This window comes from Centroberyx gerrardi, chromosome 11, assembly GCF_048128805.1.
Source record: "Centroberyx gerrardi isolate f3 chromosome 11, fCenGer3.hap1.cur.20231027, whole genome shotgun sequence".
In the NCBI taxonomy this organism is placed as follows: Eukaryota; Metazoa; Chordata; class Actinopteri; order Beryciformes; family Berycidae; genus Centroberyx; species Centroberyx gerrardi.
The window spans coordinates 18,085,399-18,098,134 of NC_136007.1; the positions used below are offsets into that span (position 1 = coordinate 18,085,399).

General features: G+C 39.8%; 1 protein-coding gene across 5 annotated transcripts in view; it reads left to right on the forward strand.

Moving 5' to 3' along the window:
- The window catches only part of fgf11b (fibroblast growth factor 11b), a 31,250-nt gene extending 30,148 nt beyond the window's left edge, over positions 1 to 1,102 (forward strand). For all 5 annotated transcript variants that reach the window (XM_071915223.2, XM_071915224.1, XM_071915227.1 and 2 more), the window contains 2 exons: positions 644 to 842; positions 969 to 1,102. In XM_071915223.2, the coding sequence (XP_071771324.2) occupies positions 644 to 842; positions 969 to 1,102 (333 nt within the window). The remainder of the gene's footprint in view (positions 1 to 643; positions 843 to 968) is intronic.
- The last annotated feature ends 11,634 nt before the right edge of the window (positions 1,103 to 12,736 follow it).

The window sequence follows — 12,736 nt, forward strand, 5'->3', positions numbered from 1 at the left end:
AGACTTGAACTGTTGGACTTGATCCAACTTTTGCAGTGTTGATTTTGTAATGTGCGTTCAGATTTAGCCAGGCACACACAGTTTTACACAAGAGTATGCTAATTGAGGACTACATTTAATTCTAGGCTACTTCAGTTCGGTTTCTGAACTTGGGCTGCATCTGAAACAGTCACAGTTTGATGTTAAAACTATTCATGTACAGTATATGTATGTATGTGTGTGGATTTAGTGTGTTACTGGTGTGGGTGTCAGTTTCCCAATGCTTTTCATCTGCTCTGTACTTTTCCTTAGGGGAATGTGTTAAGTTTACCAGAGATGTTAATGCAATTTCTTTACGTATGCAACTGTTTCCTGCTCTTCCCCAAGGACCAGGATGTTCATGCTTTCAAAGAAACACGAGTCCAGATATAATTATAGCCATCCTTTCCTTCAGGAAAAACTCACCTAATTAATGTGTTTCACTCTTTGTCTTCATGTTTGTGTGTGTGTGTGTGCGTACATGCACTGGTGTTCATGTTCAAAGGCTCACAAAAATGTTGCAGTTCTCTCATGACATTGTGCACTTGTTTTTTTTTTTCTTTTCTTGCTTTGTTTGTTAATATGAGTGCACCCCCCTTCCCCCCTGCTCCCCATCTCTCTCTAGGAGCACTTCACTCCGGAGTGTAAGTTCAAGGAGAGTGTGTTTGAGAACTACTACGTGACATACTCCTCCATGCTCTATCGCCAGACCCAGTCAGGCCGCTCCTGGTATATCGGTATCAATCGTGATGGCCAGGTCATGAAGGGCAACCGGGTAAAGAAGACCAAAGGAGCCGCACACTTCCTGCCTAAAGTCATAGAGGGTTTGTGTCCTTTTTTTTCTGAGCCCTGATGCATCACTTAGCACAGTTCAAAGTCTTGAGATCTAATTTTTGAGTCATTGTTAATCACCTCCTTAAGCATTAACCAACAGTTTCTTTGTCACACAGTCGCCATGTATAAGGAGCCATCGCTACATGAGCTAGCCAGTGAGCAGAGTCCTCCTCGGAAGACAGTGAAGACATCAGACTCGCCGTCCTTAAAGAATGGAAGGAAAGAAGCTCCCAAGGCTGATGCCTCATAGCATAGGAGACTGAGGGTGGGGCAAGGGCAGCAGTGACACTGGGAACTCAGTCGCCCATTATGCACTGGGGCTGGCTGAAGGAACGGCTCCTCGTGGGCCGCCTCTTTCCAGAAATGCACTACAAGATGCTGAGAGATCAAGGGTCAGCAGTCCATCAGCAGCCAAGAAGGCCTGAGAGAGGAGTTCCCCCGCCACCTGTCACCAGAGAGAGGAAGACCAGGGCCCGACACAGAAAACTACCACCTCACCCCTCTACTGTCACTCCTCAATCTCTCTCTTTCTCTGCCTCCCCTCACTACCGGTGGCACAGCCTCCTTCATTTCTCTGTCATTCACAGGCTTCTTCGTCCCACCGGCATCTCCACCTTTTCCAACATGTTTACCCACAAGCTACTCTACATTCGGCACTCACGCATTTCCATTTGTTGTATTTTGATCTATCTGTGCATCTTAGACATGGGTGCGAGAATGACAGTGCTAACTAGCCATCATAATCCTGGTGACAGTGTGGCTCAGCCTGCCCCCCACCATCTGCCTACCAGCTAATCACCAAGGTCAATGTAGTCAACTGAAGCTAAATGTAAGATATGCAGTTATGTGAATACGGATATCTGCTGGAATCATGGGATAGGTCAGCAGAAGGTGGTGAGTGTATGAAAAAGTGTGTGGACAAAACAACAGCTAAATTTAAACAGTAATTTCTGCCACCAAAAGTAATTGACATCAAAATCAACGTGAATTAGTTTTAGTTTGAATCTTTGGATCAGTCCTCTAATGAGAGTGAAGGGATATGAGAATCCACCAGCAATTACTCCACATCAATATATTTATACATAGTATGGAAAGTCAGTCTGCAAAAGATGATTATGATGACAATAATGGTGAAAAAATAAGATCAAAATGATGGAACGATGGTGATGATGACCATGATGGTAATGATGGAGCTCATGATTGTGTTGATGTTAAAGATCCAGAATACTGTAGGACTTTGCAATAATTAAAAAAAAAAAAAAACAATGTGAAAAAATGATGACAAGACATTTTCAGGGGTTCAGAATCCTGAAAAACTGATAAACATTCAAAACTGTATTTGATCCCCACACTGGTATGATAAAGCTTTTGTGAGGCTCATGACAGAAGACAGATAGATGCTCCAAGTGTGTACTGTGCAGGCACTACTGCCTCCAAGAGTGTGAGAAAGTAGCCACAGGCCCTCTGAGTACAAAAAAATGATGAAGCAACTATTCTTCCCTGGAAGCTGAGCCATAAACTATAGCTTAAATTGCTTGAGTTCTTCATCCAAACTGTTATGTAAAGGGTCAAAGAGCCTGAGCAATATTTGCACCAGTTTGATTCGAGCCAGGAACTGAATCTGAACTGAGTGAGTGAGTGAGTGAGTGAGTGAGTGAGTGAGTGACTGAGTGACACCCTCGTTCCAGCCTCAGTCCTCTACCAGGTGATCATCTATTATTGCACTAACCCATTTTGGATTACAAATAAACAAAATGGGCTTGCTGAAGATCCAGGTCTATATTTTCAATGTGGAGGGGATCTTCACTCTCAGTCACCTGAAAAGGAGTGGTAGTGGCCTCTTCGTGTATTCTTTGCTCGGCAACTGCTGTCAGCATAAAGCCGAGTTTGAAGCTAACATCAAAGCCGGAGGAGGCTCTGAGCTGGAGCACTTACTTGCTATTCTAAAGATGACTCGCAGCTTATCCGCTCACCAGCCTTATAAAATCACCTTGGAGGAATCACCCCCCCCCCCAAAAAAAAAAATGTAGTTCTCTGTGTGCATGTCTTCTTGTGATTGTGTTTTACCTGTGTGTATGGATGTTTGTACTGTAAGAGTCTGTGTATGAGTGTGTGCCTGTACATACAATAGATGGAGATAGGTAACTTCTTCTGTGTCTTTGTTATGTGTCTGTCTGTGAATAGTTGATACTTGGGGGACTCCCTTTTTTGTGTAGCATTGTCACTTCATAGAGTCATAGACATTTTGGAATAATATGCAATAACCTGGTAGAGGTGGCGTCTTCCAGTCATTCAGCATGGGAGCAGTCAAATGCCTCAGGGTATCGGTTGGCCTTGAATAGCAGTGTAGCATGTTGTTGTCATGGCAATGCTGCTGTCAAGGTTGGAGAGGGTGCTAGGGGATGTGTGACCCGGATGCTGTCCGGTCTAGTAAGTCGCTGAGGGAGAGAATGTCACCACAAGTGATCTGTTCAGTCACAGTCGACATGCATGGATGCCATGCCGCCAAAGATGTACGCTTGTAGTGATCGCCTTGGTATGTCAAGAAGAGCGAACTGTAAAACTGTAAAAAGGCTCATCAAGGTCACTGAACGTAAAAAAAAATAGTCCCTTGGAAGTCCAGTGTATTAAAAAGGTATGAAATTTTAATGTTCCCGTGATGTGGAGAAGTGTCACAGAATGTCAAACGGAGGCTTTTCGAACGTATTCCACTGAGGGTGAGAGTAAGTCTGAACTTTTGTGGAGAATATTCCTAGGAGGTCAGAGCATGTAGGCAGTTATTTGGAAACAGTAAGGGATTAGCAAGTATGTTCTTGAGGAATGTTGATAAGGAAGTTCTGTAAGGTAAGCAAGATTCTTGGCAGGGTTTTTATGCAGCATGTGGATATGATAATGAATGTAAGACAAAGAAGTGTCTAAGACGCTGTGCGCTATTTGTGACAGGGGGTCTATGGAGGAAATTAGTTGGGGGATTTTACTTGTTTTTTCATTTAGGCTTCAATTCTCTGGAATTTTCCAGGGGGAGTGCCATCCAATTTTAATTGTTCATATTTGGATATTTTGTCCCCGTCACGGTTTTTGAAACTGTAGGCCTATAAATCTCTATCTTTGACATACCAATTCTCCCTGTCCCTGGTGTAAAAAAACCCATTATGATGCGGATATTGGGGCATTTCTAACTGCATTGCTAACTATGATATCAAAGCACAATGTTCTGACTGCAGGTAGTTCATGGAATAATAGAATAATAACACAGAGGAAGAATGTGCAATAAGATGATAAGTAATGTTAGAAAGGTCAATTTAAAGGCCAAAGTGATTATGATTGAGTTAAGATGTCAACAACATAGGATATTATAGGATATCATACCTGATCCTATCATAGGTTAATTTACTCTTGTGTCTCATGCATTTTTCATATCTGTGCATGTCATCTAGGAACGTTTTCATGTCAGTTCACATTTCACAGTTGATTGTGAGACCTTTCTATAAATGGAAAGCACCTGGAGGTGCAAAGCAGAGACTGAGTGACAGCAAGGGAACCTTGCATGCCAACATTGAATCAAAGTCTTGAACAAAATTTTACTTTATTTTGGTTTCATTTTTAGTAAGCATTAAAACAGACAGAAAGAAAGAAAATATATGCAATTAACCTTGATCATCAAGCCATATAGGTCACTTTCTGGAAACTCATTGTTTGCTTTACGGTCAGGGTCATGGAAATGTTTTATTTATTTATTTTTAAATCAAAGAGATCCAAATTCCTCCATAGATTTCCAAAGCACAAAAAGCGACCAGTCCTTAATAATGTAATGTTGAATGTTTCAGCAAGTTGTCCAGTTCTGATACTGCAGGTAGAAAGACAAGAACAGAGAACGTTGAGTAGTCTGATGTCGAATGTGAAGCAAAGAAAGGTTTTGGTCTGAAATTGAATGTATGACAGCAAGTTCTGATCTGAAGACAGTAAGTTTTTACATTGAATGTGAAGTAGAGGATGTCAAGTAGTTAGGAGACAGTTAGTTAAGTGAATTCATGAAGGTCATTCACGATGAGTTTGCATTTTGACCATAAGGCTGTGAATGAAAACTAGTTTTGCTCTTGAATGTAAATTATATGGTCCATAAAAAAAGCCAGTTGGAGGTTCGTACCTAGTGTAATCTAGAGAATTCATAAGACAACTAGATGAGGTCTTCAGAGGGTTTTTGTCATCATAGACTGAAGAGCTAAAGTAAGAATAATTTGTTTTCCTAATGGCAGTAAATTTATGGGAGAACAGGTCTTGCAAGGCCACATGGAGGTGGTGACATGGAAAAGACAAAGACAGATGTGGTTCACATGTGTGATTTGAAGTCATAATCCATTTCCTGCACACATCTCCTCAACCACATCCTACATTGTCTACAACCCATTAACCTTCTCTCCAACGCCCCACATGTATGTGTGCATGTGTAGGTGTATACATGTAATGAGTGTGTAAGAGTGAAGAGTGTGTGTAATGATCTAATTATCTGTTTATAAGGTGTGTGTGTGTGTGTGTGTGTGTGCGTGTGTGTTTCAGGTTAGACACAGAGAGGCAGGGAGTGAAAGAGAGGGCACGAGATTGAAATAATGATCGATAGACTCAATAAAAGCCAAACTGGAGAACAGTCGCCTGGTAATGGGTGCAAAAATTTCCCCAAGGTCCGCCAGAGATAGAGAAATCCGTTTGTTGATAATGAACTCAGAGGGCTGTTGTTTGATTTCTACCTGTAAACTGAGCAAAGAAGCCTGTAGGACAACAACAGAAAGAGGAGATTTTCTCATTTCCTCATGGGCTTCACCTTGCACCGGGCCTCACAGATCCTACTGAACCCCCCCTTGTTTGAAACAGTATGAGCATCAGCAGCCATACTGTGCTTCATATCTGTGAAAAGTAGTACAGCTGCATCCCCTAAAACACCTCAACACACCAGGTGGTCACCAAATTGGGATTCCTAAATGAGGGAAATAATTGGGAAAAAAAACTATAAGCACATTGTACCGTACAAGCAGCAGGCATTGCTTGAAACACTTATGTTAACTCACTGTCTTAGGAAGTGCTTAAAAGATTAAGTCAAACTAACAGGGAATCCCTCTCCGTTGCAGTAGGAGTAACGGGCAATAACGAATATCCCACTGTAGTCATCACTGATGTTTGAGGACAGCAGTATGAAGACGGATTTAAAGCTTTTATTGCACTGTACACGACTACCAATATCCAGGGAAACTGTTTTGAACAAACCGTGATAACTTTTGACTTGAAGTGTATTATAAGGCACCAACACGGCATTTTAAACACATTATGAGTGCAGTATAACAACACCAGGAAATGATGTTATGCTATCATGCATAGTAAATGTTTATATCTGTGCTTTGTTAGACCGTTATGAGCTATGTATTCCTAGCTTCTTTTTGGTGCAAGAAGTTTTTTGTATTCTATTTCATTTGAAGTTGGCATAAAATTTTGAAATTATCTTCTGTGAAGGTATACAATTTAAATAATAGAAATGCCTGGTTTGAGAAAATATCTACCCTATTGCTATTGTAAATTCCTTGCATATGTGGTTGTTATATAGGTAGCATTAGAGTCCAATTCCTCAAATTTCAAAGAAAAACAATATCACCAATTTCCTGCCACTGGATGAGCAGTAAACTTTCAGAGGGTTCTCTTACTTAATTTCACTTAACACCCCTTTTCCATCTATAGTACAATGATCCAGGAGGAATGCCAACCCTTGTGATTAATAAACAGCTCATAACCGTCTAAACCAAGAGTGATGTTCTCATATACTGCAGTTATTGGCAGCCTTACAATGCCTTGTCTTGGCCAGTGACAGCACATGGTCATAAATAACTGCTGTATATGCGTTATATCAAAGTGATCTTATTGTGTTCATAGAATGCATACAAAAATGTATACTGTGGGTTTTGCCAAATTATAGAGAAAATCTGTGTCTAACTGGCTCCCTCTAATGACGAATCTCATACATGAAAATGGCTGGTTGCTGAAAAGATAACACTCCTGATGAAGAGCCAAGAAGTAGCCACCTTTGGTGTTGTAGGCATCATTTCTAACCATCAGACCTTCCCAGCCAAACACACTCAAAGATGCGTCACTAAATGCTTTGAGATTGTGTAATTTTCCTATTCAAATTTCCACACGGGATTTACAAACCAGTAAATCCTGTGTGAATGCTGTGTTGTATGATTTCCCCCAGAATTGCGATGAGATTATGCTGTTTATATCATGCTGGAATGTGATTATAATGCACTCATAATGTCTCCGTAATGTGGTTATGATGCCTTGTTACGCTTTATGAGCGTCACTTGAAGTTGTGGGTGCACCTTACACTTGACTGGTGCTCTCCTGTCTAATAGTTTTATTTGTTTTAACTACAATTCCACTGATGGTTACTGATGGTACATGACAGTATTCCGTACAGGTGAGATTTAACCACAAATATAACAGTCAATCATTCAGATAAAGAAAACAACAGTTAGTATAATATGAAATATTACCTTTGTTTATAGTTTTGATTTGTTGCAAAAAGTCTAATAGCAAAGTCTATTTTATTCTCACTCTCTAGCAGAAGTGGGGTGAAAAATTGTGGAACTCATCTTTTGGAATTTTCTGTGGTAACTGAATGGTGAAAATGAGAATAATATGGCAAGCAGCCTGATCAAAATCAAATATAAATCTTCTAAGTCGTTAAATAATAAATGGACAGGTGGCATACTCTCTCTTATTTAACTAGAAAATATTTGAAAAGTGTCTTTGCGGCCAAGGAAGGCAACATTCATCCTTGGCTGCAATGTCATATTTTTTAATAATCCTTTAATGGAGAGAGTGTGGCACCCATTCATTTTGTACTTCTACAGTAACCCCTGCTCCAATTGTTCTCCTGTTTAGATCATAAATGCAAAGAACATATTCTCAAAAAGTCATATATAAAAACCTTATGTTATCAAGCTTCTTTGCCTGAAACACTGTCATCATGACATCCTGTCTAACATGCTGAAGGTGAGACGGCTTTTCTATCTTTTTTGCAAATAGTATTGGTTCAAGCCATATCAACAAATGCTAAAATATAAAGGAAAGAACATTTCCCTATATACACACAGTAGCAGTACGCTTCAATGCAAAACCTGTTTGGACGGCCTAAGTGTACGGAATGCTGTCAGTTTACATGTATGTTATGTCAATAATACAAAAAATATATCTGAAGTATGTGAGCTCTTGTATTGATATTTTTTCAAAAAACGTCTTTAATAATCAGTGATGCCGATTTTTTTTGAATGTCTTTTCTTCTTTGTTCTACTTTATCATGTTTCTATTCTAATGCATACTCCTCAGAAGGAGGCAGAGCAGTTACTTCCCTCCAAGTGTCCCCTCCTATTTGGTGTGCTTTTGTCTTTGATCTGCACTGTTGTATCCACACTAATGTGCCCCTTGCGTGAACTTCGCCCAACCCGAACCCCACTGTGTGACTGAGTGTGTGTGTGCGAGAAACAGAGACGTATTCAAGTGAAAACAGCAGGATAACCGCTCCTACAGCCAACACGTGTCCTGTAATACCCAGCAATGACCTTGGTGGTCTCCGAGCTTTGGTCACGCAAGTCTTCCAGAGAGTTCCCACAACCTCTTTTCCCTACTCTTGTGGACTCTTGGTTTATCTCAGTCCATTCTTCTTGTCTTCCAAAATGAACAGACATTTTCCAAAACAAAACAAAACAAAAAAAAAGCCATACGTATAATAAAATGGGCCTTGGCTGAATCCTCAGGCCCCACCCGAGTGTTACCAGGGACTTCGGACACATGTTGGACTCCTTATGATAACAGAGCCAAAGGAAGCGACAGGAACATACTGGCTTTGCGACCGCTCCAGTAAACAACAATGCAGGAATGAAGACCAGCAATATACAATGAGAACTACCAGCTTGCACTCAAGGAAGGGGGACTTTCAACAGGCTAACAAACCAACAAGGAGGATTTGCAGGCTACAAAGACAATCAATGGTCTGCAATATTAAGTATTTATCGTCTAGGTTGACATGGGGATTTTTTTGCAAAGCATGCATACATCATTGTTCATCGGCTCCATAAGGGATGATGACTCCCTCTCAGTATCTAGAGACACCAGAGCCCTCAGTTCACCCTCTCTCCAAGTTTGCCATCAGACCTGTGTACATTTCTACAATAACTCCCACCTGAATTGAAGGGAGATGTCTTATTCTGGAATATTATTCAATAAAATAACAGATATATTTGTATGATTGTACGCTGTGCCCCTTGGTGATTTTTCTGCTTCTTTTTTTCAATTCCTTCAAACTTCCTCATATAGTTTCCAATTTAACTGATTTACCAAGAAGACTTTTAAGATCCCAAGGTGAGAGAAAATGTTTCCTTGTCAAATCAAGTGTACCTGTGTGTGAGTGTGTGTGTGTGTGTGTGTGTGTGTGTGTGTGTGTGTGTGTAGACTATGTGTGTGTGTGTCTGCACAGGGATGTACATAAATATACATACATTTATGATTTACAAATACGCTTTTGACATAAATACTGGTTGAGAATATATGTTTAATTTTATAACACAGAAAATGCATATGACAGTGACATAAATATTCATTAGCAAATAAAATCCTGTCCCCTAATGCCAAGTCAAAAAATCAGGGGACAAGACTGAGTGTAAAATAGTGATCTATTTACATGAGATAATGCTTCTTAATCTTGATTCCCAGGTTTTTCATTCTTCTAAAACCCGAATGCAGCCAGACAGCATGGCATGTGGTGAAAAGGAACGTCATTGGGATTGGGTGTAAAGCGTCTGCTTTGATCTAGGCGTTGTGTGTCATCTGTCCTTGAGTCACAACCACATCTATATATGTCCTCCTCTATTTGTCCTGGCAGACACCTAATGATGTGCTGGTGTGGTCAGTTGGATGTTTTTGTCATTGAACAGTGTAATCCACTTCACATCACAAAAAGTAATCTGTTCAAGTAGTACATTATATCCAAGGACATTATATCCAGGTAAAAACTGCACTGCAAAAACGTCCATCTTAACAAGTCATTTAGTCTCATATTCAGCCTTCAAATCTTATTTTTGTTAAAACAAGAGAAAAATTCAGCCAGTGAGGTGAGATCACTCCGTTTGTTTCCAATGCAGCTTCACTTGTTTCAGGAATTTTCTAGAAATGAGTGTCAGTATCTTGAAACAAGTCAGAATAAGGCAGATCACTGCACTACTATCAAGAAAATGAACCTGATTGTACAAAATTCTTGAATAAAGTTGATTTGTATTGGAACAAATGAAATTATCTAACCCCATTGGCAGATTTTTTCACTTGTTTTAAGAATTTGAGGACTCAATAATAAACTAAATGACTTGTTAAGATGGAGATTTTTTGCAGTGACATTGCTACTAGAAAGTATGTCAGTGTTTTTTTTAAACTAAATTGCTAGAGCTCCCAGATGATCTGAGAGAGACAGGTGATGAGCTGAGACAGACAGGTGACAGAGGTCAGTGGCTCCTCCAGAACCAGCTGACCTGGCCCGATTCTCTCTTTCTTCCACTATTTCCTCCACTCTTAAACACACAGGCTCATTAATAGATAGCCAGGAGTTCACCACATCCTGCTCACACAACACCCACAAAAACCACAGTGACCTCCGTACCGCCATGCTTAATTATCCATGCTTTTCATTGGCAAACCTAATCAAAACTCATCACGCAGGGCATTCTTGTGGCTCACGTCACATACTTACAACAGCGGGTTCAAATTTGACTGACCTTTGCCAATAATCCCATCTTTCAAATTTTCCTCCGCAAACACAGACACATATAACAGGTCTTTGCAGATCAAACTGTGTATAGCTTGACAGAAATTGACAGCTTCAATTAAAGATTTAGAATTACAACATTTTGCAACATATACATGCAGCATAATGGAGAAAAGTGATACGATATGGTATGCGTCAATGTAAATCTGAAGTCATGAAAGAAGAAAAAACCCTTCAAAATCATCCGACCCAGTCAAGATATTCCTCTGGGCTGAGATTAAAGACAAACTCTTCTCTGTCTGATCTACTTTATAATCATCTGTCTCTTCAAAGAATCCAGATTATTTAAAATGTATCAGAGGGATGAATAGCAGCGACGGCTTCTCGTTCACCACTCAGGAGTCAATTAGACGTTATAATCTCCCAGTGATAACCATGGTAAATGGATGATGGATCGTGTCCCACAGCAAAAACGGTAATTATGCTACAAGGCATATGGTAGCACAAGTCGGGTCTGTGCAGTATCTGATCTGCTGGATTATTGTGTGTTAAGAGCTGTCACTGACTTTTACAAAGAGCCTCCCTTTGAGACGTGACCTCAGTCTGGGTCAGCCATCCGCCTTTCCTCCTCTGATCCCCCTCCTGCTTTATTGGGGCAAAATCTCATGGAAGCATGACTCTTTCCCATTTATATAAGATTATTCTCCGTAACCCAAACAGAGTGGAGCAGCCTGCGCTCAGGCTGAATGGAGCTCTATATTTCTTAATACAGCAAATATGGATTAAGGCATTAACCCCAATATAGTTCTCACGATAGCTGGAGGAACCAATTACTTTTAGCAGGCGCATGTTTTCAGTTAGAAGCATCTATCTGCATTTAGACAAATGTGGGAAAATCATCATGACCTTGGAATTTTTTCAGATGCATGTAATGACATTTTTCTAAGCACTGAATGCTAATGTTCTTCTCACTACACTTTCTACCTGTTTTTCATTGATAATAATATAAATAACTATAAGTTATTGCTCCAGTCAACAGTAATTATATTTATGCCCAGATCTACCAAGAGGGGCACAAATCATTGGCATGTGTAAAAAATACAAACAAAAAACCCCCTAATGTCTCTATTTCTGTTGCTGATTTACCAAGAGCAGTCATGCAAACGAGGTCAGATGCAATTTGCCAATTTGAATAGAACATGAGATGCTATTTTGGTCTTGGATTGCAAGTATCCATCAGCTGAAACATGGCATCAGGTGGAAGGAAAGGAAGGATGAAATGCTCAACAAATGAGCCAGAAGCACATGCAGACAAGGCTAACAGATATGAATATATGTCTCAGTTTCAAAAACAGCTTCTGTCTGGCAAAACATAGCAATGAAAATTAATATGATATAGAGCAACAAAACGTCATGGATGAAAGAAGATATGGCATTTAAGAAAATGAACAAAATTGGTATTTACTAATACATATTCAATGATAAGTGGAACCCCAGAAATTCAAAGAGTGCCTTGGAGGAGAAAATTCAAGTTAGACATGTTGCCCGATTGATCGTGGAGTTAAATATCAAACTTTAACAGCTTTGGCCTTTTCTGCATTTGGAAAAAGGAAACATTTACAAAGACTTTTTAATGTCAGTGTTAAAACACAGGGGCCATCAGAACAAGTTCTGAATTAGACTGTGTTCCCTGAACCCAGACCTGCAGGTATGTCATCTTCATCTTCCTATTCATCTAAGTGCTACAGTTAATATTGCACATAATCACTGTCACTTAAGTGCTTTCGAGTTTAGTAAATCACAGGTCTCATTTCATTAATAACTGAACATATGGTATTTAGTGGCAGAATTGAGACCAGAGCTCCTTATGTACTTAGTAAAAATCTGAATAATCACATTTCACAGCAGGTGCTATTGCCTCAGTTTTTACTCAAGCCACTATGAATATTTTCAATTTAGTTAGAGGACACCATTATATATAAGCTAACATGGATTTGATTTGAATAATGTAGATAATTTTATCATTATTGATTATTTATCTTCCATAGCTCACTAGAACTGCAGTTTGTCACAGGTGACAGTTGCCTT